Source organism: Dendrobates tinctorius, unplaced genomic scaffold, assembly GCF_039654945.1.
Source record: "Dendrobates tinctorius isolate UK_male_01 unplaced genomic scaffold, ASM3965494v1 ptg000165l, whole genome shotgun sequence".
In the NCBI taxonomy this organism is placed as follows: Eukaryota; Metazoa; Chordata; class Amphibia; order Anura; family Dendrobatidae; genus Dendrobates; species Dendrobates tinctorius.
In genome coordinates this window covers 20,583,015-20,609,075 of record NW_027361832.1, presented here as the reverse complement: position 1 = coordinate 20,609,075, position 26,061 = coordinate 20,583,015, and the positions used below count along the sequence as shown (strand labels likewise).

The 26,061-nt window shown below is 43.9% G+C and overlaps 1 protein-coding gene across 7 annotated transcripts in view; it reads left to right on the top strand.

Annotated features, from left to right (window-relative positions):
• The window catches only part of LOC141053191 (carbonic anhydrase 13-like), a 77,558-nt gene extending 53,055 nt beyond the window's left edge, over positions 1–24,503 (top strand). For all 7 annotated transcript variants that reach the window (XM_073550568.1, XM_073550567.1, XM_073550572.1 and 4 more), the window contains 6 exons: positions 2,203–2,408; positions 3,777–3,895; positions 8,851–8,946; positions 18,946–19,008; positions 19,525–19,680; positions 22,065–24,503. In XM_073550568.1, the coding sequence (XP_073406669.1) occupies positions 2,203–2,408; positions 3,777–3,895; positions 8,851–8,946; positions 18,946–19,008; positions 19,525–19,680; positions 22,065–22,205 (781 nt within the window). In that variant the 3' untranslated portion in view covers positions 22,206–24,503. The remainder of the gene's footprint in view (positions 1–2,202; positions 2,409–3,776; positions 3,896–8,850; positions 8,947–18,945; positions 19,009–19,524; positions 19,681–22,064) is intronic.
• The last annotated feature ends 1,558 nt before the right edge of the window (positions 24,504–26,061 follow it).

Below are 26,061 nucleotides of genomic sequence, written 5' to 3'. Positions count from 1 at the left end.
GGCATCGACACTATCTGTATATTCTTAGTGCGAGATCAGTGGCCCAACATCATTTAACTCCTTAAAACATCAGTTACTTATTCAAATCTGTAAAAAGCTGTAATTGCAGTGGTAAATTCGCCGTTGAGAAATGTCCTAATTATAGCCATCGAAACCCAGTAAACGATATGTTGTCTACAGTATGTGTGAGAGGATCGCAGCACAGTAGCATGACACTCAGCTCCCGCTCGCAGCAGAGTAGCAGAAGAGGGTCATTAGCATATCACTTCCAATGCTGTCGCATTGCATGCTATACAGTATGCTAGTAGTGTGACTACAGCCTTAGGACGGAGACACACTAGCGATTGTAAAATCGGTCTGATTTTGTCCCTGCAAAGTCAGACGAGAGTCATGCAAGTGTCATGAATTTTTCATGCGAGTACAATCTGATTTTTAACACTTAGCATCCCATTTACATCTCGATGCCGTGCGATTGCTATCCGATTGCAATGCGATTTTAACATGAGCTTTTACATAGAGCAATTCTCTGTCATTTACACATAGTTTTCAAATAAATATTTTTCCAAACCATGCATATATAGATTAGATAGCTAGCTAGATAGTTGAAAAGCCGGCAATTCAGCAGCCGCATACAGTAGAATCTCAGTGGGACCCAACAGAATAGAATAGACAGATTACATACAGTATATACACACAGAATAGAAATAAAGATGTCAATGTCATATACAATTAGTACAGTGCATGAGCTGCTTATTGTACATGTATTTGATTATTAAATGATTATTTTTCTGAAAAAAAGTTTGGGCTTTCACGTAATTTTCTTAACCAGCAGAGGGAAGGCTGATGGCTGGGGGCAGATGTTTATAGCCTGGGAAGGGGGTAATACCAATGGAGCTTCCCAGGCTATTAATATCAGCTAGCAGCTGTATACTTAGCCTTTACTGGCTATTAAAATGGGGGTCCCACCCCCATCCAAAAAAAAGAAATAGAATCCCCCTATAATTAATAACCAGCAAAAGCTGGCTAGACAGCCGCTGGCTGATATTAATAGTCTAGGAAGGGGCCATAGATATTTCCCCTCCTATGCTAAAAACATCAGTTCTCAGCCACCCCAGAAAAGGTGCATCTATAAGATGTGCCAATTCTGGCACTTAACCTTGCTCTTCCCACTTGCCTTGGCTATTAATATCAGCCAGCAGCTGTCTGCCTTGCCTTTGCTGGTTATCATTTGTGAGCCCATGCCATTTTTTCAGAAAAGTAATTATCATTTAAATACATGTACAGTAAGTTGCACCAGCACTGTACTAATTGTATATGTCACTGACCTCTTTATATCTACGTGGCAAATGAATTGCCGGCTTTTCAAAAGACATTGATGTATAGAAATTGGATGGCACTCACATAGTCTGAGTGCTGTGTGATTTTTTTTTTTTTTTTTTATTTTTTTTTTTCCCTAGTATACAATCCCAGCATGCTGCGCTTTTTTTTTCCAGTCCGATCGTGATCCGATCCGAGCTGGAAAAAAAAAAATCGCAGATGAACACACAAGGCTAGAGTAACATTGGTCAATTTTTAATCGGATTGCATTCGTCCGATTTCATTGCAAGTGGGAATGAGCCCTTATTCTCAATAGGGACACCCCTAACTGGTAAAACACTTGTGTCAATTTACTAACAAATTTCTGGTAGGGATAACAGAGGAACGATAGAGCTGAGAAACGATGCTCCAGTCAATCAGGAGAGTGGACAGGTCCTCTTAATGCCCCAGTTTCTGTGCTCATCTATATCAGTAAGATATAAATAATTTTACATACCGTAGATTATTTATAGAGTCAAAAACATTTTCATGACAGTGCAAAGATCTAAGAAAATATTATTGATCTCCCTTAAGTATTTTGAGCAGATGACTGTGAGAATAGGCTTTGGAATGTATACTGAACCGTGGAAACTGATTTCTTCCTTCTCATTGGATAACTACAAAATTCCACATGGTCCAAATTATTTTCACACAGTATTACAGAGATCTTCCTGGCAGTATTACTCAGATATTCAGCGCACGGTGGAACATATATGCACCTCTCATATTACCGTTCGATAAATCCAGACGTAGCTGAGGCATCATGGATGGAACCAGGATAATTAGCTGTAATCACCAAAAAGTGAGAATGGATTGAAAATTGTGTATTATGTTCATGCTTTCCAGGAAAAGGCCAAAAATGGGAGTATCGACCTCGCGCAATGAACAATGCCGGCCTCGTCAGTCTCCAATTAATATTTATACTCAAAAAGTCAAATATGACTCTTTGCTAAGACCTCTGTACATCTACTATGATCCTAAGTCGTCCCGAAGACTTGTTAATGTGGGCCACTGTTTTAATGTGGAGTTTGAAGACACCAATGATACGTCAGGTACGTCAGAAGCTAAGTGACTGATTTATATGATTAAGTAGAGACCTATGACATAGACATAGTAGTCGTCAACGGTGGGGATGTAGTTGTGACCCAGAAGACACTCAGAGGCCAATATGGCACCTCCTGCACAGACATGGACAGCCGCCGTGTGCTACTGATGAAATGCTACAATTGGTCATCACCTTCATGAATACATTTCTATTTTTTATAAGAATTCATTAGAAACAGGCAACCCCCACATGTATTCAGGCTGTCGAGCAGCCACAAATCATGCACCTGCAGCGACACAAACTAAATCTCCGAGCACGCCAAAATACTCGGAGATGACCCGAGCATGCTCGGGGAAACCCAAGCACCGAGTATACTCACTCATCACTAAACTGGAAGCCTACAAAACTGCCACAAAGAAGCCTAGGCGTTTTTTTTAGGTGTTCATGCCTAGTATTTCATTAATTGTTGATTTACAAAATATGTGAGAAAATAGACCACAAAAATTGTTAAAAAAACTTTAACGAAACTTGTACAGAAAACGCTTCAGGACAAAAAAAAAATCATGGAAAACGCCACAACATTTCCTGAAGTGATTTCTGCTTGAAAAAATAATTTGTTTGACCTAAAAATCCCTTCCTTGTGTGCACATACACTAACTGTTGTCTGTAACTCCCATAAAACAAACTGGAGTTCCAAAAACATGGCCCCAGTCCTAGCGATAAATACTGATTCCACAACTGTGACCCGATCTATCAGATATTTATGGCATATACCGTTTAGAGTCCGTACACACTGTACTCCTGGATCGGTAGACTTTTTTTCTTTTGCGGTAAAACTCTTCTGTGCGGAAGCATATGGTCTCCCGGAAGCCGAAATACTTTGCAACATAGCACCCAACAATTTTTACATTTTTTTTTTTCTTCTGAGAATTCAGTGTGAGTTGTGCCACTTCCTATGTAACATGGAGCGCTCTGGGGTAGTTCTGTAGGATACGATGGGGGCTTTGTTTTTATCTTCACAGTGCTGTAATGATGCAGCTCCAATCTCGGACACTTCTTGTGTGGACTTGTGACAACCCCGGCCGTACTCTATATGACTATGTCTCACATTTATGACCTGGCAGCATGGACCTAAAATTATTAATGAGATATTGTGGCCACTGATTGTATTCGCAAGTATGTCTAATAATGGCCTGTCCTGGTATTTTGGGATTCTTTTGGGGTTTACCTTACAATATCACTATTATTCATAGTTAATAAGTGCTGATCCTTATGATCTGATGTTTTCATATGTAAACGCTACTAACAGTCATCCTTTTGGAGAAAGACACATTATTTTACCGTGAGTTTGACTGCACTCTCTTTTGCGCTTTAGTTATAAGTGATGGTCCATTGACTGGTTATTATCGCTTACGTCAGTTCCATTTTCACTGGGGCTCTTCTGACCGCGACGGCTCTGAGCACGTGATAGATGGACACGAATACCCAGCTGAGGTAAGGCGTTATGGTCTCGGGAGAAAAAAAAAAAGACTAGAAATGATTTGGCATGACGGCTGCAGATCAAATAATGTGTCAGCCTAACCTGCATGCAAAATCTCCATTGGCAGCCGTAAAGATTTCAGTTCTCCAATTCCCAAAATACTGCACTTTATGAATGGTGACGTAACCCCAGCATCACGCGCAGAACCTGTGTAAAGCACTTGGTCTATTTCATAGGAAAAAAGTGATGACAGATCTGCTTTCATGTCCAGAGCAGTGTTTATTCTTTTTGCTAGATTTACCAGAAAAACATGTTACACAGCATCACTAGTAGACAAAACAGGAAAAAAATATATACCGTACTTGACCTTGATTTTGTCCATAGATTCATTTTAGCATAATATATTTCCCAGTAATCTAATTCTAAAAGGAAATCTGTCACCGGGATTTTACCACCTAATCTGACCACAGCATAATGTAGAGACAGAGACCCTGATTCCAGCCATGCATCACCTGCTGGGCTAATTCCTTTTTGTTTTAATAAAATCACTTTTTTTCAGTAAGAGACTATCATTAGAGGAATAGTAACCCTGCTGCCATGTAGTCCTCCATATTCATGAGTTCTGCATAACCCTACCCCCAGGGCTGTATTTGCCACTAGGCACCTGCGGGCACGTGCCTAGGGCGGGACGATGCGGGAGGGCGGCACCTGGGCAAAGTTTTTTTTGTTTTTTTTATAATGGAAGTCCAGGTCGGATCCTCCCCTCTCCTCCCCTCCCCTCTTGAAGACATCATACTCACCTGTCACCTCCTCCAGCGGTGCCTGCAGCTCCGATGGTCTCCGGCGCCGGCATTCATTCTTCCTGTGTCTGTGAGCGGTCACGTGGTACCGCTCATTACAGTAATGAATATGGACGCCACTCCTCTCCCATAGGTGTGGCGTCCATATTCATGATCTTAATGAGCGGTATCACGTGACCGCTCACAGACACAGGAAGAATGCCGGCGCCTGGAGCGGTAGACGAGATACATGCAGGAACCGCGCGAGGTGAGCCCAGGCATGCATACAGGAAGGGGGAGATGAGTATGAGCCCAAGGGGGAGATGAGTATGAGCCCAGGGGGAAGATGAGTATGAGGGGGGGAGATGGGTGCACTGAGGAGATGGGTGCACTAGGGAGATGGGTGCACTGAGGAGATGGCTGCACTAGGGAGTTGGCTGCACTGGGGAGACGAGTGCACTGAGGAGATGGCTGCACTGGGGAGACGGGTGCACTGAGGAGATGGCTGCACTAGGGAGTTGGGTGCACTGAGGTGATGGGTGCACTAGGGAGATGGGTGCACTAGGGAGATGGGTGCACTAGGGAGTTGGGTGCACTGAGGTGATGGGTGCACTAGGGAGATGGGTGCACTAGGGAGATGGGTGCACTGAGGAGATGGCTGCACTGGGGAGATGGCTGCACTGAGGAGATGGCTGCACTGGGGAGACGGGTGCACTGAGGAGATGGCTGCACTGGGGAGACGGGTGCACTGAGGAGATGGCTGCACTGGGGAGACGGGTGCACTGAGGAGATGGCTGCACTAGGGAGTTGGGTGCACTGAGGTGATGGGTGCACTAGGGAGTTGGGTGCACTGAGGTGATGGGTGCACTAGGGAGATGGGTGCACTAGGGAGATGGGTGCACTGGGGAGATGGCTGCACTGGGGAGATGGCTGCACTGGGGAGATGGCTGCACTAGGGAGAAAGGCTGCTTTCACTTCAGTAATTTTTGCCAAAGTGTCTGCATTAGTCATACTCAACAATGGGGAGGCAGCACTAAAAGTGCCTAGGGCAGCATAAACTCTAAATACGGCCCTGCCTACCCCCACCACTGATTATCAGGTTTCTACCTTTGCACAGTGTATGCAGAAAGCTGTCAATCAGTGGTGTGGGCGGGGTTATACAGAGTTTAGCATTCAGAGAACTACATCTGCAACAGAGAAAACACTGATTGTATCAAAACTGCAGCAAGCAGCCCAGTTAGTGACACATCACTGAAATCAGAATCTCTGTCCATTCGTCATGTGACTCACAGATGGTGTAGCAAAAACTTGATTACAGATTTCCCTTAAGACTGGCTCTTTAATATGGGCCGTACAAGCACTTCTTTACAATCATTGGCCTATGTATGTGGCGCCCCTGAGGTTTCAGTCGCCACAGAGGTACTGCACCTTCTCCTAAAGTGTAGTGCCCCACCATCCAGGTAAGGTGGGAACTCCTGACCACGCTCCACATCTGCATTCCACACACAGGATAGTTCAGTGGGGCCACCTAACAGCTTCAGGCTGGGGGTTAGCAGAGCACCCCTCGTGGAACCCTGCTTCGTAACACGAGATGTGCTGGGAGGCGGGTGGAGTGAGATGATACAAAAGAGAGGGAAGGTGTAGGATTTCAGGTCAGTTAGACGAGGGTCTGAGAGCGAGAGAGAGCAGGCTGACAGCAGGTCAGCCTGAGAGGAGCTCAAGGCGGAGGAAGGCAGTCAGTCAGGAGAGGCTGAGGACTGGTCTTAGTGGAACGAGCTCCCTAGGGAAGGAAGAGGAGAAAGAGACGTAGACTGGAGACTACAGATTCCATAAGAGAGAGAACAGATCGGCACGAAGGAGAATAGAAGGACGGTGGGAAGCTGGTTGAAGAAAGATAGAGAACCCTTCCAGTCCAGAGAGCGCAAAGGCCGGTCCCCGAGGTTGATTGGATCTTTATGTCCGGCAATTGACACCGGAGGAGTAGTGAGCCGCTAATGCCTTGCTCCCATCATAGACTTGGGACACAACAGCAACTTAATAGAGAGCCGGGACGCAGAGTGGAGTCCCCGAAGCAGGCTACAGCTGTCTGTCATACAAGTAAAGACTAGGAACACCTAGAGAGAGGCATTCCAGGGTAACTAAGTACTGAAGTGCTTCGCACCTAAAGGCGCATTGGAGGAGTCGTTCAGTAAGGCACATGTTGGCGGAGTGTGGAAGGGAGAACCCTATCCTGCCTGGAGGTTGGCTGGAGCCCTGACCCGGAGAACACGGTACGGAGGCAGGCAGTGGTGTGAACTGCAAACAGTGAGTAAAGCTTTGGAACCGCATACTCTGGTGTCCTCCAGTTATTCCCGCACCACTACACCTGGGTACCAGCATCCATACCAGCCTGCGCCTCTCCACATCCATTGCACCTACACTGCCCTGGGACTACAGCTCCACCTGTGGGGAGCTACACCATCTTTGCTGCACCACACCATCGGTCCCAGCGGATCTGCATGCAGCGTTGGCTCAACATCTTACTTGCCAAACACCACGGGTGGCGTCACGAACTAGTCTAATAAACTTTAACACCATTCACATCACCGCCATTGATATTGGGCGCCCAGGGCCACGGACCGGGTCACTGCTGCTGTGACACATTCCCGCCTGACACCGGCCCGGTACTGAATACCTCGCTGCCCTGGGTGTGCGAGGGCGACCCATGTACACAAGGAATAAAATAATAGTCCTGTTTAGCAGCTCATCTTCTGTGTTCATAGTCTGTGTAAACAGCTGATGTGCTGTCGACAACATGCAAACTGAAAATCACACGGAAGAGGTAGTCTCAAGTTGTCTCTTGAGCAATTCAGAGTCTCCGTACAGTGTCTGCTTACTTCAAGCATTGGGGCATGACAGGCTCTCCTCCTTGCGCGACAACTCTGGTGGATAGAACTGTAGTATTAGTAGAACTACAAAGCTCAGCACAAGTTCTGCTGTAACACATTCGATTATCCGTGGTTTGTCCCCAGTTTACATTGTTCTCAAAACCAAGACATAACTGGGCATTCTAACAAGTACAGAACTCCATAGCAAGAGCAGAGAGCTGTGATTAGCAAACAGAATTGTTTTTTCCATCATTGACTTCTAGAATAAAATAGAAAATAAAAGTCAGGGAGGAAGAGGATGCCTCGGTGGCTTCTATTTCTGTGTCTCTGAGATTGTATTGCTGTGAGAGGGGAAGGGAGCGTCAAGGGGGCATTGAACATGGAAGTTGTATGGCATCGGAAAGAGCGCAGAAACAGAGAGAAATGCTGATTCCAAAGACACATTGGTAGCTTGGGATATAATGACAGACTGATACAAAAGAGAGATTAATTGCTAGGGCTAAAATCAATGTTTGACAATCACAACGTTCTCAGGAAATACATTTCTAGCAACCGATCTTTCTACTCATAATGATAAAGCAAATCTAAAAAAATCTCTAAATGTGCAAAAATTAATCAATCATTAACCCTCCGTCAGGAACAATATTCGAACTAACTCGTAATGGAACACTGTGCCTGTCAAGCGCAGGCTAGAAAAATGCCTAGAATATCTAATTTTCTCAATTTCAGTGATCTAAAAGTGATCAGAGACCTTCATAGGGATGTAAAAAAAGAGACTACACATTATCAGGTGCAAAACAAACCCATTTACTCAACATAAAAGTAATAACTTTGATATACACAAATTTCAAAACTCCTGAGAAGCACACTTTCATTTGTAAGAAAATCTGCCTTATTTATATGAAATATCCACAAACCTTTCTCTATCCATTCATAAAACAAGCTAAATAAACAATAGTAATGACTAAAAACATTACATACCAACCTTATAAAGTGTGATGTGTTCGGGACCAATGAGCCAGCACAGCTATATCTTCCTTCCTGAAGCTCTGCAGACCAACTGTGGTATCAGGTTTCACACAGCAGCTAGAGCCAGGAGACTATCTAGAGGGAGGGGGTTTCCTGAAAATCTGGTGAGAAGGGAGAAATGAAAGTAGAAGAGCTGCGCCTGTCAGATCTATTGTTCCTGACGGAGGGTTAAGTTATGAGGAAAACTAATAGGTAAATTCTAGTGAACCTTCTCTTTACATATATCTAAGTTGTATTTGTAGAACAAGTGGAGAAATGATAAAGTGTCGAATATTTTGATTTTGTCCTTTGAAGATGCACATAGTGCACTGGAATGCAAAGAAGTACCCATCCTTTGATGAGGCTGTGAAGCATCCTGACGGCCTGGCTGTGTTAGGTGTGCTATTGAAGGTACGCGCTACATTTCCAGCAAACGTCTTACCATGATAGCTTTACGTACATTTACTAATTTAATAATGTTGACATTCATGTATGACAATATGTAACTACAAACCTATCATTTTCTCCTAAAATTAAAAGAATAAAATCCTATAAACTTGTAAATTTCAGATGTGGAATATTGATCGTTGTGTAACATGGCACATTTTCTATGCAGGAGTCTGTGAATGTTGGTTAATACGGGAGCTGTGAAAAGCATCCGCTCTAGTTACCGTCCTGATTTTTCATAATGATATGCAACTTAACATGGGGATCATAATGTACAAGGGAGGAGCTGAGAACCAGTCATTCTGTGGAGGCATCATAATGTGTGGGAGGGGAAATCTGGGAGGAGCACTGTGGGGAATTACAGGATGTAGGAGGGGCAATATGGGGGCATCATAATGTGTGGGAGGATTACCCGTGTGTATGTGTGGGCATTTTTAGGGCATCATAATGTGTGAAGTGGGCAATCTGGGAGCATCATACTGTGTGGGAGGAGCACTGTGGGGAATTACAGGATGTAGGAAGGGCACTGTGGGGGCATCAATGTGTGGGAGGGTTACACGTGTGTATGTGTGGGCATTTTTAGGGCATCATAATGTGTGGAGTGGGCATTGTGGAAGTATCATACTACATGAGGGAGCCATAAAAGACTAACAAACTTTGTGGAAAGACTAAAAGGCTTCACAAGGGGCTTTATATCTGTGAGGATGCACAAAAGGACAAGGCACGGTTAAGGGTGTAGCTATTTATTCTGTGCACATCCCTCTTTCTATCAGAGGTGGAAGGGATGTAATTGCTGGCTATTTTTCTTGTAACCATGGCTCTTTTATTATTATTATTATTATTATTATTATTATTATTATTACTAGATTAAGGCCCGATGCTATCGTATCGGGAGGATAGTGACACACCTCTTGCCATGTTAACCCTCAACACACCCCTCCTCAACACACACTCCTCTCACCTTTCACCATCTCCACTCACATTCCCCCCCTCTTTCACTCCACATACGACCCTTTCTCTCACTCCGTCTCTCATACTCACGCCGTCATCGCCGCTGCTCCACGATCCCTGACATCATCTTCCACCGGCGCCATCCTGGATCCAGACGTTGTCCACGCCGGCGACATGTTCTTGCGGCGACGCCATCTTGAGTATCGCGGCGCTGACGGCGTGAGTATGAGAGACAGAGTGAGAGAAAGGGTCGTATGTGGAGTGAAAGAGTGAGTGAAGGTGAGAGGAGTGTGTGTTGAGGAGGTGTGTGTTGAGGAGGAGTGGTGTGTTGAGGGTTAACATGGCAAGAGGTGTGCTGTGACGTCACCAGTTACAACTGGACGGAAGTTGTTACAACCCGGAAGCTGCTTAGCGCATTTATTATTATAGATTATTTATATAGCGCCATTAATTCCATGGTGCTGTACATGAGAAGGGGGTTTAAATACAAAGTTATAGACATCGTTAACAGTAAACAAATTTACAATGACATACTGGTACAGAGAGGAGGGGACCCTGTCCTTGCGGACTTACATTCTACGGGATAGTGGGGAAGAGACAGAAGGTCGGGGGTGCAGCAGCTTTGGTGGTGATGAAACAGCAGCTCGGGCAGTGGTGAGGCAGCAGAATGGTCATTGCAGGCTGTAAGCTTTCCTGAAAAGATGAGTTTTCAGGTTCCGTTTGAAGGATCCGAGGGTGGTGGATAATCGGACGTGTTGAGGCATGTCATTCCAGAGGATAGGGGATATTCGGGAGAAATCTTTGAGGCGATTGTGTGAGGAACGAATAAGTGTGGAGGAGAGCAGGAGGTCTTGGGAGGATCGAAGATTACGTGAGGGAAGATATTGGGAGATTAGTTCAGAGATATAGGGAGGGGAAAGGTTGTGGATGGCTTTGTAGGTCAGTGTTAGTAGTTTGAACTGGATTCGTTGGGGAATTGGGAGCCAATGGAGGGATTTGCAGAGGGAGGAGACGGGAGTAGCGAGGAGAGAGGTGGATTAGTCGGGCAGCAGAATTGAGGACAGACTGGAGTGGTGCAAGAGAGTTAGCAGGGAGGCCACAGAGGAGAGTGTTGCAGTAGTCAAGGCGGGAGATGATGAGGGCATGTACAAGAGTTTTAGTAGATTGAGGACTGAGGAAGGGACGGATTCTGGAAATATTTTTGAGTTGGAGGCGACAGGAGGTGGCAAGAGATTGGACGTGTGGTTTGAAGGACAGGGCAGAGTCGAGAGTTACTCGAAGGCAGCGGATTTCACGTGCTGGAGAGAGTGTGATGCCGTTTACCATAATAGATAGATCGGGTAGGGAAGATACGTGAGATGGAGGAAAGATAATGAGTTCAGTTTTGTCTACGTTGAGTTTTAGGAAGCGAGAGGTGAAAAAGGAGGATATAGCTGATAGACACTCAGGAAATCTGGACAGCAGAGAGGTGACATCTGGGCCAGAGAGGTAGATCTGAGTCATCTGCATACAGGTGGTACTGGAAGCCATGGGACTTTGAGTTGTCCTAGGCCAAGAGTATAGATGGAAAAAAGTAGGGGCCCCAGGACAGAGCCTTGGGGGACTCCAACAGAGAGGGGGCGGGATGAGGAGGTAGTGTGGGAGTGGGAAACGCTGAATGTGCGGTCAGAAAGGTATGAGGAAATCCAGGACAGGGCAAGGTCTTTGATACCAAGGGAAGAAAGAATCTGTAGCAGTAGGCAGTGGCCAACTGTGTCAAAGGCAGAGGACAGGTCAAGAAGGAGGAGGATGGAGAACTGTCTGTTAGCTTTGGCTGTGAGTAAGTCATTAGTAATTTTGGTCAGGGCAGTTTCAGTGGAGTGGTGGGGGCGGAAGCCAGATTGCAGGATGTCAAGGAGGGAGTTAGATGAGAGGTGGGAGGAAAGTTGAGCATGGACATGCTGTTCAAGGAGTTTGGAAGCAAACAGGATCAGTGATATGGGGCGATAGCTGGGCATAGCAGTTGGGTCAAGGTTTGATTTTTTTGAGGATGGGTGTTATGGTGGCATGTTTGAAGGCAGAGGGGAAGGTATCAGAAGTTAGGGATAGGTTGAAGAGATGGGTTAGGGCTGGAATGATCATGTTAGTGAGGTTGGGGAGCAGGTGGGAAGGCATGGGGTCAAGTGCACAGGTAGTGAGGCGTGATTTGGAAAGGAGATGAGTAAGCTCTCCTTCAGTGATGTTGGAGAGTGAGGGAGGTTATTAGGGAAGGGCAGAGGTCTGGTATGTGGAGTGGTTGGGGTGGTGGAACTGTAAAGGTTTGCCTTGTTTAGTCAATCTTGTTTTTGAAGTAGGTGGCAAAGTCCTCAGCAGAGATGAGGGGAGTTGGAGGTGGCAGTGGTGGGTGGAGGAGAGGGTTGAATGTGCTGAACAGTTGTTTTGGGTTGTGGGATAATGGAGATACAAGGTTTGTGAAATAGGTCTGTTTAGCAGAGGTGAGGGCTGATTTAAAGGCAAGTGTAGCATGTTTGAAAGCAGTGAAGTCGTCTGGCAGGCGTGTTTTCTTCCAACGCCTCTCCACGACCCTGGATGCTTGTCGAAGTTTTTTGGTGAGGTTGTTGTGCCAGGGTTGCCTATTGGTTTGTCGCCCTTTGCTATGCATGAGAGGAGCGACTGAGTCTATGGCTGATGTGAGGGTGGCGTTGTAGAAAGTGGTGGCACTGTCCACGTTGTGGATTGAAGATATGGAGGACAGAGGTAGAAGAGAGTCTGAGAGTCTGTGGATGTCTAGGTGTGCGAGTTTTCTGCGAGGATGTGCTAGTGGCTGGACATGGGGGGCAGGTGAGAAGGACAAGGATGAGAAGGTGAGTAGATGGTGGTCAGATAGGGGGAAGGGAGAGGTTGTGAGATTAGATAGGGAACAGAGGGTGGTGAAAATGAGGTCTAATGTATGTCCATCTGTGTGGGTATGTGGCTGTGGAGGACCACTAAGTAAGTCCAAGGATGAGGTAAGTGACAGGAGTTTGGAGGCTGCTGGCTGGTGGGTGTCAATGGGGATGTTGAAGTCCCCCATGATGATGGTGGGGATGTCAGCAGAGAGAAAGTGGAGGAGCCAGGTGGAGAATTGGTCAATGAAGGCAGTGGCTGAGCCCGGTGGTCGGTATATGACAGCCATTTGGAGATTAGAGGGAGAGTAAATACGGACAGAGTGAACCTCGAAAGAAGGGAGGATAAGGGAGGGTGGAGGTTGGATAGGGTTGAAGGAGCAGTTTTTAGAAAAGAGGAAACCCACTCCTCCACCCTGTCTGTTGCCAGGGCGAGGAGTGTGGGTAAAGTGGAGGCCGCCATAACTCAGTGCGGCCGGGGAGGCCGTGTCCGGGGGTGTCAGCTAGGTCTCGGTGAGGGCCAGGAAAGAAAGAAAATGAGGGAGGTAAAGAGTTCATGGATCACGTGAAGCTTGTTGCAGATGGAGCGAGCATTCCAAAGTGCTCCAGAAAGAGGGTTCGGGAGGGAGGGGGTCAGTGGCACAGGTTTTAAGTGTGAGGGATTGCGGTAGTTTCTCTTAGTGTGAGAAAGATAGGGGTGAGGATTAGTGGGATGTATGAGGCGGGGGGGCCAGGATTGGGGGATATGTCACCAGCAGTGAGAAGAAGCAGAGAAAGGGAAAGCAGGTGGGTGATGGAGCGTGATCGTCTTGTATTGTATTTTAGTAGGAGAGGTCTGAGGTTAAGGAGTATGTCTGCAGATAAAGCGAGGGGGGGTAAGAGAGAGGGGGAGATTAGTTATTTGGTTCGAGGGTGCAGGGGTTTGGGGATAGCAAAGGAGAGTGAAGATTAGTGGAGCAAAAACGGTGATGGCAAATGTGAGCATGGTTAAAGAGCAGAGTAAAAACAAAAAAAAAAGCAAGTAAAGTAAGAAAACAGTGGTTAGTGTTACCGTCTGAGCGATTTCTGGACTATTTCTGGTATATTTCTCATGTATCACTTTAAATATGTCACGTCAAATGATGTCACATCTGACCAAGGTCATATCTGTCTTGCTCTGTTCAACTTATACCATTCAAATGTCCATGAAATGAAGCAAGGTGAATGAGGGAGGAGAAGGGGGCTGGAGGACGGTTCACAGCAGGGGGCAATTAACAGATTGCAGTTAATGGGACATTTGACTAGCATCAAAGTTGAAGAAAGAGGTTGGATAAGATGGACAGTAAAGACCCGGTACACACTGCGATATCGCTAGCAATATCGCTGTAAAGTCACCGATTTTGTGACGTTACAGCGATATTACTAGCGATATCGCTGCATGGGATACTTACCTCCGACCGGCTCCCCCGCTGGTAATCGCTGATCGCACGAGAAGCTGCTGGACCATTCCTCATCGTCCACATCCTGCGGCGCTCCCTGCTGTGACGACGAGCGACGCGTGGAGCCGGGCGGGAGGACGCAGGATCGCTGCGTCTGACAGGTAAGTAGCGATCCCCGTCCCCAGTGATGTCGCTGGTGAGATCTGCCTGAGTGGCAGCTCACTAGCGACCACCCAGCGATTCACCAGCGATCCTGACCGCGTCATATCGCTGGTCGGGATCGCTGGTGAGTCGCTAGGTGTAACGGTACCCTTACAGTGGAAAACTAAGGACCCCGTTACACACAGCGTTATCGCTGGCGAGATCGCCGATTTTGTGACACATCAGCGATCTCTCCAGAGATATCATTGTGTGTGACATCCAGCAGCGACCGGGCCCCCCACGGGTAACGCTTATCGTGCCGGATCGTCCTGGGCCGTTTTTTCATCGCTGGACTCCCGCTGGCAAGCGCGCATCGCTGCGTATGGCAGCGGGAGCCAGCGATCAGCGACACTGCATGCTGGTATCCAACGTAAACATTGGGTTTCTAAGAGCCGCGCGTCTCTTAGAAACCCATTGTTTACGTTGGATACCAGCTTGCTCGCTGGTCCTGATCGCTGGAGGGGCTGTCTATGTGACAGCTCACCAGCGATCAGCCTAACGATGTCCCAGTGATCTCATTGGGACATCGTTAGTGGGATCGCTGGGACATCGTTATGTGTAACGGGGCCTTAGACAGGATTGTAAGATCTTTCATGACATCTTTTCATGGACTAACCTAGTTCAAAGCCTAGAACTGGTTTACAGTATCAGAATTTGTTCCATACATCTCCAGTGTGAAATAATGACCTCATCTTGAAAAATAAAAAAATGTGTAATCTAATTTCTAATGTCTGGTATATTTAGATTATGAATATCTCGAGGTTTAGGCTAGGGTCACACAACAGTATTTTTTATCATCAGAGAAAATCAGTCCCATTATGCTATTCACATTCTGTTCAGAATTTCCTCATAGTGTGATCATAGTGTGCTTCAATTTTCCCGGATGAGAAGATGGGGAAAAAAATGTCTCCATCTTCTCCGTTCTGTCAATCCATGAGATCATCCAAGTGTGGTCCTACATTCTCCATGGACTCGCTGGCTTACATGGCCGAGTGTGATCCGAATATCGGATGCGAATCGTGTATCGCACATGTGCATGGCCCCATAGAATAGCATTAGTCTAAGTTCAATGTGATGTTTTATCCCATCACACTAGTACCGAAAATACGGTCATCTGCACGAGCCCTTATTATAAGCAATGAACCTGTACTGAGGTGGGGTTAAGCTCTTCTAAAATAAGAATACATCTATCTAATGCTAGAAACCGAAAATATAGGACAAGGCCAGCACTCCTATAGTGTTAAATTAATGTGAAGGTGCATGTAATTTGTGGCCCCTCTGCAATTAACGAGTACATGAATTCCCTTATTGCTATACATGTAAGAAACGCAAGGAACTTGGGTAATATTTTTGATCAAGAAGTACATAAGCCATCCATTAGTGACCAGGTGACCTCATTGGATGGACCTTAACTCTAGTGACTCACCTCTTCATATGCCTGAAGGTCTCAAACGACAAGAAATTTTTGGCACTCAACTTTTTTGCAATAAGTGAAGGATTTTATTTGCAGTCACATATAAACGTTTCGGCTGTAACAGTTAGTCTTCATCAGTACACAAGACTGCTCTTGTTAAATAAATCTCTGAACATAAAAATGAAACGCCACGATTGTACTAGGAATAATGAGTAAGTAATGTGCCATCCAGACTGGGTGAGAGGGCCTAGAGACCTGAAAAAAGTAAAAAGGCGTTAGACTGGTGTCCAAAGTATGCAGGAGGTAATGAAGCCTGTCTTCTGTGAGGTCCACCATTAATGTGAAGTTAGAATGACTTAGGAGTCACTATGTATTCAGAAAGCGGCCTCAGGGATATATGGATGGCCGTCTTGTTGGTGGGTGGTGGCGCCGTATGACCTGGAGGGTACGTGGTATCCGCCTCTAGTGTTGCAGGCCTCAATGAACTGGGGAAGAGATAAGATCTAGCTTAGCTCTAATTAAAAACAGTCTGAGATAGATGGGTGGATAATGGTGAACAGCCCCATGTTTTTCTGCATTGTTCATTGTGGGGTGCGGCAGCCCCCTTGGCTATGCATAATCTTTTCCAAACTGGTTTATTTAGAGCTGTGCCAGATCTTATCTCTTCCATTGCCATTTGAGGTCTGACTGGCCACATAGAGAGGCGAGTCAATATAGTTATGGTCCATCCAGTTAGGTCACCTGGTCACTGGCGGATGGTTTACAGTTCTTGATTCTCCATTCTGAATGGTGATGAAATGCAAATTCTCAGGTTCCTAAGCTACAATCGTCGGATCACTGGGGATCTCAGCAGTCCGACGTTTTCCACCCCAGTAATCAGCAAGGTATTCCCTGTCCAACTTGTTTTTTTGGGGGAATAACCTTTTAAAAGAATAATTATTAATTATTGAAGGACTTGTCCTATCTGGTTATCCTGATAGTGAATCCTGCTTTGAGCAGGGGGTTGGACCAGATGACCCAGGAGGTCCCTTACAACTCTACCATTCTATGATCTCTGTGAGAAGCTGTAATGATCAGAAATTTCCTCTGTGACACACAAGCGAGCCGCCAGGTCAGTTATATCAGGGTTCCCCAACTCCAGTCCTCAAGGCCCACCAACAGATCATGTATTCAGGATTTCCTTAGTATTGCTCAGGTGATAATTGCTTATCTGTGCAATACAAAGGAAATCCTGAAAACATGACCTGTTCGTGGGCCTTGAGGACTGGAGTTGGGGAACCCTGAGTTATATGGACGCCATTGTAATGCACAGTGACACTAGCCTCTCTTTTTAACAACACCCTTCGGTGTAATCTTCTGGTATTTCCGTGAGGATCACGTTTCCTATCGGCATAAAAATTAACCAAGTACCTGGAAAGAAGTCAGATCTGTTAGGATTTATAAACATGAATTGAAAATGACCTAAGTGGTTTACAGCCTAATTGAAAGACAAGCAATTTATTCATCAAGCTTTCTTCTGCCGTTAATAATTAATATGAAGAAAAATGTATCTGCCCAGGCCAATAAGAACAGCTCTCACTGTACATTTCAGTGCATTTTATTCCAGGGGCTCTTTGCTTGTCTCACGTCCAATTGTCTTTTCTTCTGTAGGAACAGTCAAGTGGAATGAATATCCAAAACAGATCCATTTGCTAACTGATGGAAACTAAAGCATAGGGACCTCACTGATTATTATGGGGTCTGTCAGGTTTCTGTTATATCTCTGTTTTTAGAATGGAAGAAATTCCCCAGAGCTTTTTCTTCTATTTAAAAAGCTGACACCAAACAGAAACCAGACAGACCCCGTAGTAATCAATGAGACCTCTCTGCTTCCGTTAGGAATACTCTAGATCCATTTTCAGTATTAATTCAGTTTGACTGTTCTCCGTACCGGCATGTGAACATCGGCTTTGATTCAGCAAGTCCGGCATTGTTCACGCCAGTCTTACTGAGGGGGCCTGATGGAGTCACCTCTAAATTAATCAGGTGCATCTTAAAAGTGTCAAGTTCCTCCAGAGGCTGCAGTAAGATTTGTGGCATGAGGCCACGTTCACATGTTCAGTATTTGGTCAGTATTTTACCTCAGTATTTGTAAGCCAAATCCCGGAGTGGGTGATAAATGCAGAATTGGTGACATGTTTCTATTATACTTTACCTCTGATTGTTCCACTCCTGAATGTGGCTTAAATATACCGAGGAAAAAAAAAACACTGAGCAAATACTAAACGTGGCCTAACGTACACCACAGCAAGTCATGCATTTGACAGTCAGGCAATGCCAAGCCTCATCTCTTCCCAGTTTAGCCCATTTTTGCAGAGCTGGTCAAAAATGGTGCAAAAACTGCAAAAGGTGAATAGGTCCCTCTTCTCCTCCTCCTCCCTGCTCTCCTTTCCCATGTTGGAACGCCCTGCTTCAGTCTTAGTGGGTAATACAGGGCTCACAAAGAATGATACTTAGATCCTGAGAAGTTGCTCCTAATACAATGGAGAGAAGTATACCTTTCTGTTAGGTTTCCTTTAATTACAGCTCCCATTGTGGATCTCATACCAATTATCTGGACGGTAACTCTAGCCATATACCATACATACCATATACCATACATATAAATGTCATTAGGTCTGACTACTATTGACTATTGGGAGCCAGAATGGTCCAACTTTTAGCTCCCTACATGGATACTGCCACAAGTGAGCGAGCGCTGCCAATCGGGGTAACGGGAAGTGCTGAGAATGAAAATTGAGGGGGCAAAATGGAGTCCTTGATCGAGCCACTGGTGTGCCTATGCACCCTCATATGAATATGAAATAAAACTCTTTTCCTCAGTCACTGAAACACTGAACTGTATTCTGCAGGAATGATTTTTTAGAAAGGCTAAGACCAATCTATAGTTTATAAGTAGTTTAATTTGCATATTGGGGGTGACCGACTCAATTTAATGACCTGAGATTTACCCAACCAGTGTCATTCATAACCTTTACTGTATACTGTAATTGTAGATCAAAGTTTAGTCACCGCTCACCTAGTTCTGAACAATAACTATTATCTAAGTGCAATAAATAAAATCATTTCTTAACAGATTGGAGAGCCGAATCCAGTCATTCAATATATCATTGATAATCTGGACCAGGTGAAAACAAAGGTATGTGCCAATTTATCTGTGAATGCCTTTATGAGGTATAGTCAGACTATGAACTAAAGAACTAGACAAGACTGGAAAAACTAAGTACAAAAGTCAATGTGTGTTCTGATCAGGATTAGTCACAGGGTTTATAATTAATTATTAATAAACACCATGCCTAGAGCACACTGCTTTTTGGCCAAAAAAAACTCCTGGACCAAAAATGAGTAAAAATGGCACAAAAATATTGTACTGTGTTTCATATTGATCTGTTGTCAGTATTTTGTTGCTGAAAAATAAAACCTGGGGATAAATGCCTAAAAAAAGTGTTGTTTCTGAAAAATACAGTCTGTGCAGGTACCCTTGAAGAAGCATTTTAATATAACCAAAATTAAAAGACTACTGTAAAGTATTAGACAACTTGAAATGTATGTCTGTTACTAGAATGTCTCCTAATGAGCTTATAGCTTGATATACAGTACATACATATGTAATATATATGATTCCTATTTTAACAACCACTTATATATTTTCTAGGATAAAGAATGTCCCTTCACAAAATTCAATGTTTCAAGTTTGCTACCAAATGACCGAGACTATTGGACATACCAAGGGTCCCTAACAACAAGTCCTTACCTAGAATGTGTGACATGGATTATCTTCCAAGAAGCAATACATATTAGCTCAGAACAGGTGTGTAAAAAACAAACAAAAAACAAAAACACATACTGAAAGGGAACGTATCGCCTGATTGGTATCATGGTATGGGCAGCATAAATCGGAGCCTGAAAGAGAAAGTATACTTTAAAGCTTCTACCACTGGTGGTAGAGATGATTGATAGGTCTCATAGCAAGAGACCTGTCAATAGTAATAATAATAATAATCTGTATTTATTTAGCGCCAACATATTCCACAGCGCTTTACAGTTTAAAAGTTTCAAAACACAAGACATAAGGAACACCGTTAACAGTACAATGATTAAAGCAAAATTAGACAACCCTGCTTGTGAGAGCTTACAATCTACAATGAGGAGGGGGCGATACAAAGTACAGGTGTGTATTTACAGTGATGTATATACAATGATGGTCCAGCCATCTTGAGGGAGTGGGGGATAGATGGGGATAGTGAATGGGCTACACATACACACTTTCAAATAAAATGACTTTGATTAATGAACATGATAGGCCGCACTGAACAAATGTGTTTTGAAGGAGCGCCTAAAACTGTGCAAACTGTGGATAGTCCTAATTTCTTGGGGTAGAGCATTCCAGAGGATTGGCACAGTGCGGGAGAAGGGCTAAGCAACAGCACATGTGAAAAACACTTGGGTATACTAATAGATCACAGACTGAATATGAGTCAACAGTAGCATACAGTCTAGATCACGTGAAGTCATTATTTCCCTCTACTCCTCTTTGGTCAGACCTCATCTGGAATATTGTGTCCAGTTTTGGGCACCACATTTTAAAAAAGACATCAACAAACTGGAGCAAGTTCAGAAAAGAGCGACCAGAATGGTGACCGGTCTGCAAACCCTGTCTTATGAGGAAAGGTTGCAGGATTTGGGAATGTTTAGTTTGCAGAAGAGAAGACTGAGAGGAGACATAATGGCTGTCTGCAAATATCTAAAGGGCTGTCACATTGTAGAAGGATCATCTTTATTCTCATTTGCACAAGGAAAGACTAGAAGCAATGGGATGAAACTGAATGGGAGGAGACACAGATTAGATATTAGAAAAAAACTTTTTGACAGAGTGATCAATGAGTGGAACAGGCTGCCACGAGAAGTGGTGAGTTCTCCTTCAATAGAAGTCTTCAAACAAAGCCTGGACAGACATCTGTCTGGGATGATTTAGTGAATCCTGCTTTCAGCAGGGGGTTGGACCAGATGGCCCAGGAGGTCCCTTCCAACTCTACGATTCTATAAGTCTTGGAGTTGGGAGTGGGAGGTGCGGAGGTTAGTCAAAAGTCGTTTCACGAGTGCAGCGGTCGGTTAGGCCAATAGACAGAAATGAGGGAGGAAATGTAGGTGGGTGCCGCACTGTGGAGAGCTTTGTGGGTGAGAACAAGTACTTTGAGTTGGATCCTATAATGAATGGCCAGCCAATGTAACTGTCAATCATCTTCTGCAGCCCTAGAAGAAGCCAGCCAGGGCGGTACTGGACTAGTCTCATCTCCAGCCATGGTCCCTGGATGGTTCTTTAAAGTACCATGTTTTTCGGACTATAAGACAAACTTTTTTCCCAAAAAATTTTGGGGAAACCGGGGGTACGTCTTATAGTTGGAACATGGTAGCAGCAGGAGTCAGGCGATTCTTCCAGTGGTCCGACGCTGCAGGGTGATGATCTTGCTTCAATCCCAGCCTGGTGCAGCTGATACAGCAGTGCCCGGTGGTGTGGGGGGCTCCGGCGACATTTTGTCAAAGCCCGGAGCCCCTGCACTTCTATTGCCTCGATGCTGTGGCCTCTGGGAAAATGGCCGCAGTCGGCCTTTCATTATACATGGTTTTTGCAAGTTTCTTTATAGATCACTATACTGTCATGTAGCTTTTCAGAATTAGCTGTTCTGTGTGTGAACATGAGGAATAACACAACATTTGGTCATTGAAAGACATATGTCCCTTATTTTCACTAGTTTTCCCCTCTGCAGTGTTTAATTTATAATTGACTCTAAACTTGTGGGCGTAGAATAGCTGCTTTGATGTCTCCCATACACAACACACAAAAAAGGAGTCTTGTTCTTCATTCCTTAGTTACCACAGGGAAGCAGGAGAGGCATGGAGGGGATTATATATAAGTACTGAGCAGTGAAGATGTGAATCCAGCTCTGAAGTGAGTTAATAGACTTGATAGAAAATTCAGCATCAGGTAACCCACTTCGCTGACAGCTCGTCATCCCTTGAAGTGGATAGTAGGATCAGGAGTCAAGATGAGAGGGAAATAGGTGGCTCATAAAAGAAGAAGCAGAATTCTCTGAAGATACAGTATATAACAAAATTTCTTATTTGTTTATGCAAAAATTGTTGAGTACTGTTTAATCAATGACATATGTGTTTTTCTTTTTAATTTGTCACCAGCTTCTCCATTTCCGGGGTTTACTAGGTTCTTCAGACAATGAATATCCAACGTTCATATTAGAAAATCACAGACCACTTCAACCGCTTGAAGCGAGAATTGTCAGATCTTCATGCAAAAATAAGGCATCGCACAAACTTTAAATCTACATTTTTTTACTATTTAATCTATGAACTTGACCAGACAATATCATTTCACTGGAAGACATTCATTACGGTCTGTTGTGGATTTTCCTTTCCAATAGTCCTTTCCTCACCTATTCATTAAATAGTCAATTCTAATGAAACAAGGAGAATCCTGGATAGCTAAGATGCTTAAATGTGGAAACTCAACTTCACACACCATCACTTGAATATATTTCTACTTTTTCCTTTTAAAAATTATGTGCACATTACTCACAGCAATTAATTCCAGGATCATGCTAATGCTTTTCCTGTATACAGTACGTAATGTGTACAGTATAAATAGGGATTCATATATTGATCTGCTGAATAAACTTTATTATATAAGATATTATTTTTCAAGAGGAAGATCATTAAATATTAATTTGGCCGAGAATAGCTAGAAAGAATGACTAAGATAAGTGACTACTATGCAATGTAAAGGAGAATTATCTCTGTAAACCAAACCTTGGCAACTACACAGCTTTCTATTCTGGGATATTGGCATGTATATGGAATATCATTGCTAAAAATAGGGGAACAGACTAAGTGCTTTTATATAGGTTTTGGTACCCTGCAATGAATTCTTAAAAAATCTTAGTAATTTACAATTTTATGATGCATTAAATGGCAAACCTCATATGTTACAGAACCTCTGGTTTACGAAGAATATACCTTTCCATGTCAAATTACAATTTACGACAGTAGAAACATTGATTACCTTATTTGTAACTGTGGAGAAAAACAAGCTTTTATCCCTTCATTTAGAGCTATGAAATTAACTTCTTTAGAGAAGAAGAGAACTGGAGCTCTAGTGCCAACAATTGGAGGTAGCAATCCTAAAAGTCAACCTCAACCCATTAAAGAGCCTTGCCACATAACTTAAGATAAGAAGATAAACCAGAAACTACATATGCATACATGTTTTGGAGTTTTTTTCCCCTCATCAAGTCTAAGTAGGTGCAGTGCTTTGGCTGGATGACAAACATCTATCAGGCACCAGCATCGGATTGACCTACTGGAGGCTCTGGGCATCGGCACTGCTGCTTCAACTAGGGATAGATTACGGTGAGGACAATCTATGCTACCAAGGCTAATAGATGGGAGGCCAGGGCGAGGCCGGTGTCTAAGCCCCAGGTGGATGAGTATAGAGAAACTGGGTGAGCTGGAATCAAGTTTTTGTTAATCTATGCTAAAGCTTGGGACTTTATGTAAGTACAACACGTAGCAAGATTGCCCTCATTATAGTCTTTTTCGCCACCATTGGCAGTCCGCATCGCCAACAATATCTCTCCTGCAAACCACAGAGTAGATGCCAGAAGCCATTCTTGACTTCTTAACCGGCGCTTTCTCTATGACTCAGCTGCCACGATGACCTCATCGTGTCAGCTATGTCATTTAAGAGGTGCCAGAAAAGGATGGAAGCAGTGCCAAAGGGTATCGTATGGGAAGGTAAATGGTTCCATGAATTGGGTGGAAGAGTGGACATGGAGTTTTAATGAATTGGGGGGTATGAGAGAGTGAGGATGTGGGATTGATGTAAATGAGGAAGGCCGAGAAAGGAAAATGAATTGTAATGAATGAAGGAATGGGATGGAGTTCATGGGATTGTAATGAATTGTGAGAGCGAGAGAGTACATGGAATTATATTGAATTGGTGGGAGAGAAGACTGAGTTATAATGAATTGGTTGGGTGAGAGAGGTGAAATTGAATCAGTTTATGTTTTTAATAGTGGGTTACACAGTGGCTAGTTGCATAACAATGGTGTGGTGTATATTGTATTAAAGGTCCCAGTGTGGAGGATTTTTTTTCAGGCAGTAGGAAAATGTAGATATACTGCATGTAACCTAATTATGTATAATAAATTACACTATTTAATCCTGTTATAACAATGCTCCCTCTTATTAGGTATAGTGTTGTCCCTTGTTACATAGTGCTCTTATTGTGTATAGTGCCTTCCCTTATTGCATGGTGTCCTCTCTTATTATATATAGCAACATCCCTTGTACTTTTTGTCCTGTCTTATGTATAGAGAGGACACTATGTTCTCTCTTTCTCTCCATAAAGTACTCTCTTATTATGTATAACACCTTTCCTTATTATACAGCGCACTCTGCTATTATGTTTAGTGTTGCCCCTTAATACAAAAGAGTCCTGTATTATGTTTAGTGCCTTCCTGTAATGCATAGTGTCCTCCCTTTTGTGTATTGTACATCCCCAATTACATGTCCTCTATTATGTTTAATGCTGCCCATAAAGGAAAAGATTTTTAAGGTGTACCACTCTGTCTTATTTCATCTGCAAATTTCGCACCAGAGCACCTATATGTTCATCACGTGACCAATGATGTGACGCTTCTATTATCATATAACATGACATATGATAGATACATCAGGTGACTGGGAGAGCCCGCACAGCCTAAACTACCCGCGGCTCTGCTACACTTAATTTGCCTCTGGCTATAGCCTGCATGTGCTGCCTGTGACGCAAGGTTTTATTTGTCCACTCCATCAGCAGGCTGTTCACTGCTCTCCCTCGAAGAGCAGTGCTTTTGGTATCAAACCAAACACTGATTGGCTGGAAGGCTGCTGTTAATCAGTGTTAGAGTTCTTTTTTTCTTCCTTAGGTGAGGAGCTGTGCTGTGCATTGGTGTAAATCAGGGGTCTCAAACTTGACCAAGTAAATGGTTTGCACATAGAAAATAAATTGAAGTTGACAGGCTGCATTCCTTGACTGACGATATGACGTTTTCAGTAATACCTTTTTTTTTTCTGTACGGTTTTAGGATCACTTTTTGTTCCATGTTTTGTGTGTCAGTATGATGAAAAATCTACCGTTTTGGCATGCTTATTTATTTTTTACGGTTCTCATCTTATGGGTTATGGCACAATTTTATATCTTGGCTCATTCCAGATGCAGCAATACCAAATTGTTATGATAGTGTAGCAACTAATTAAAAAAGGCAACGCACTAAAAAGGGCAACTGACCCTGCCGGACACTATATAGACTAGAGATCCTGACCGCGCAGTTCCTGCGTGAGCTGTTATAGCTCTAACCACAGACTAGACAATGGCAACTTGGACCTATGCTACCTGAAAGACTGTCCAGCACTTCATGTTCCTCCTGAAGAACCGGAGGGCACAGCAGGGTGCAAATTACCTACATAAGGGAAAGCGTGCTGAAATAGAAAGAAACCCCAGAGTGAGTAAAACAAACCACAAAATATAAAATAAAGGATTAAGTATGTACTGTTAGAGAATATACTGCCTACTTCCTAAAAAGAAACAGAAGATGAGTGCAGGATAAAGAACATAAACAGCAGAGAGATAAACCTTTGCTGGTCTTTCACTGACTGGCTTAAATTACCGCAGTATGGCTAAGCATCCAAATGAGACTATCACCAGCAGGAAATACCAGCAGGGAAAAAAAATATATAAAGCCGCACTCGAAAGGTGTTAGGGCAAACAAATGAGTAAATGAAAACACCTGTAACCCTAAAGAGACTGAAGCAAGGATAACAAAAATTAAACACCCAGCATAAAGGTGCATCTGCTGTGGCTCGGTAAACAAAGAAGCTGACCTCCACAAGAAGGTCTTCAGATCTCTAATAGAACACTTGGTCCTCATCTGCATGTGTAACAAAAATCTTACGCCTGTCTATAGCTAGCATCATCTCAAGTCCTGTTGTAATTCCTATTTAAATGTTGCCATCTTTTCTCAGTAATTCACTTGTAATCCAGCCTGATGAAGGGGCCTTTTGAGCCCTGAAAGTTTGCAAATATAATTTCTCTGGTTAGCCAATAAAGGTATCACACCTTGAATACTTTTCTCAATTT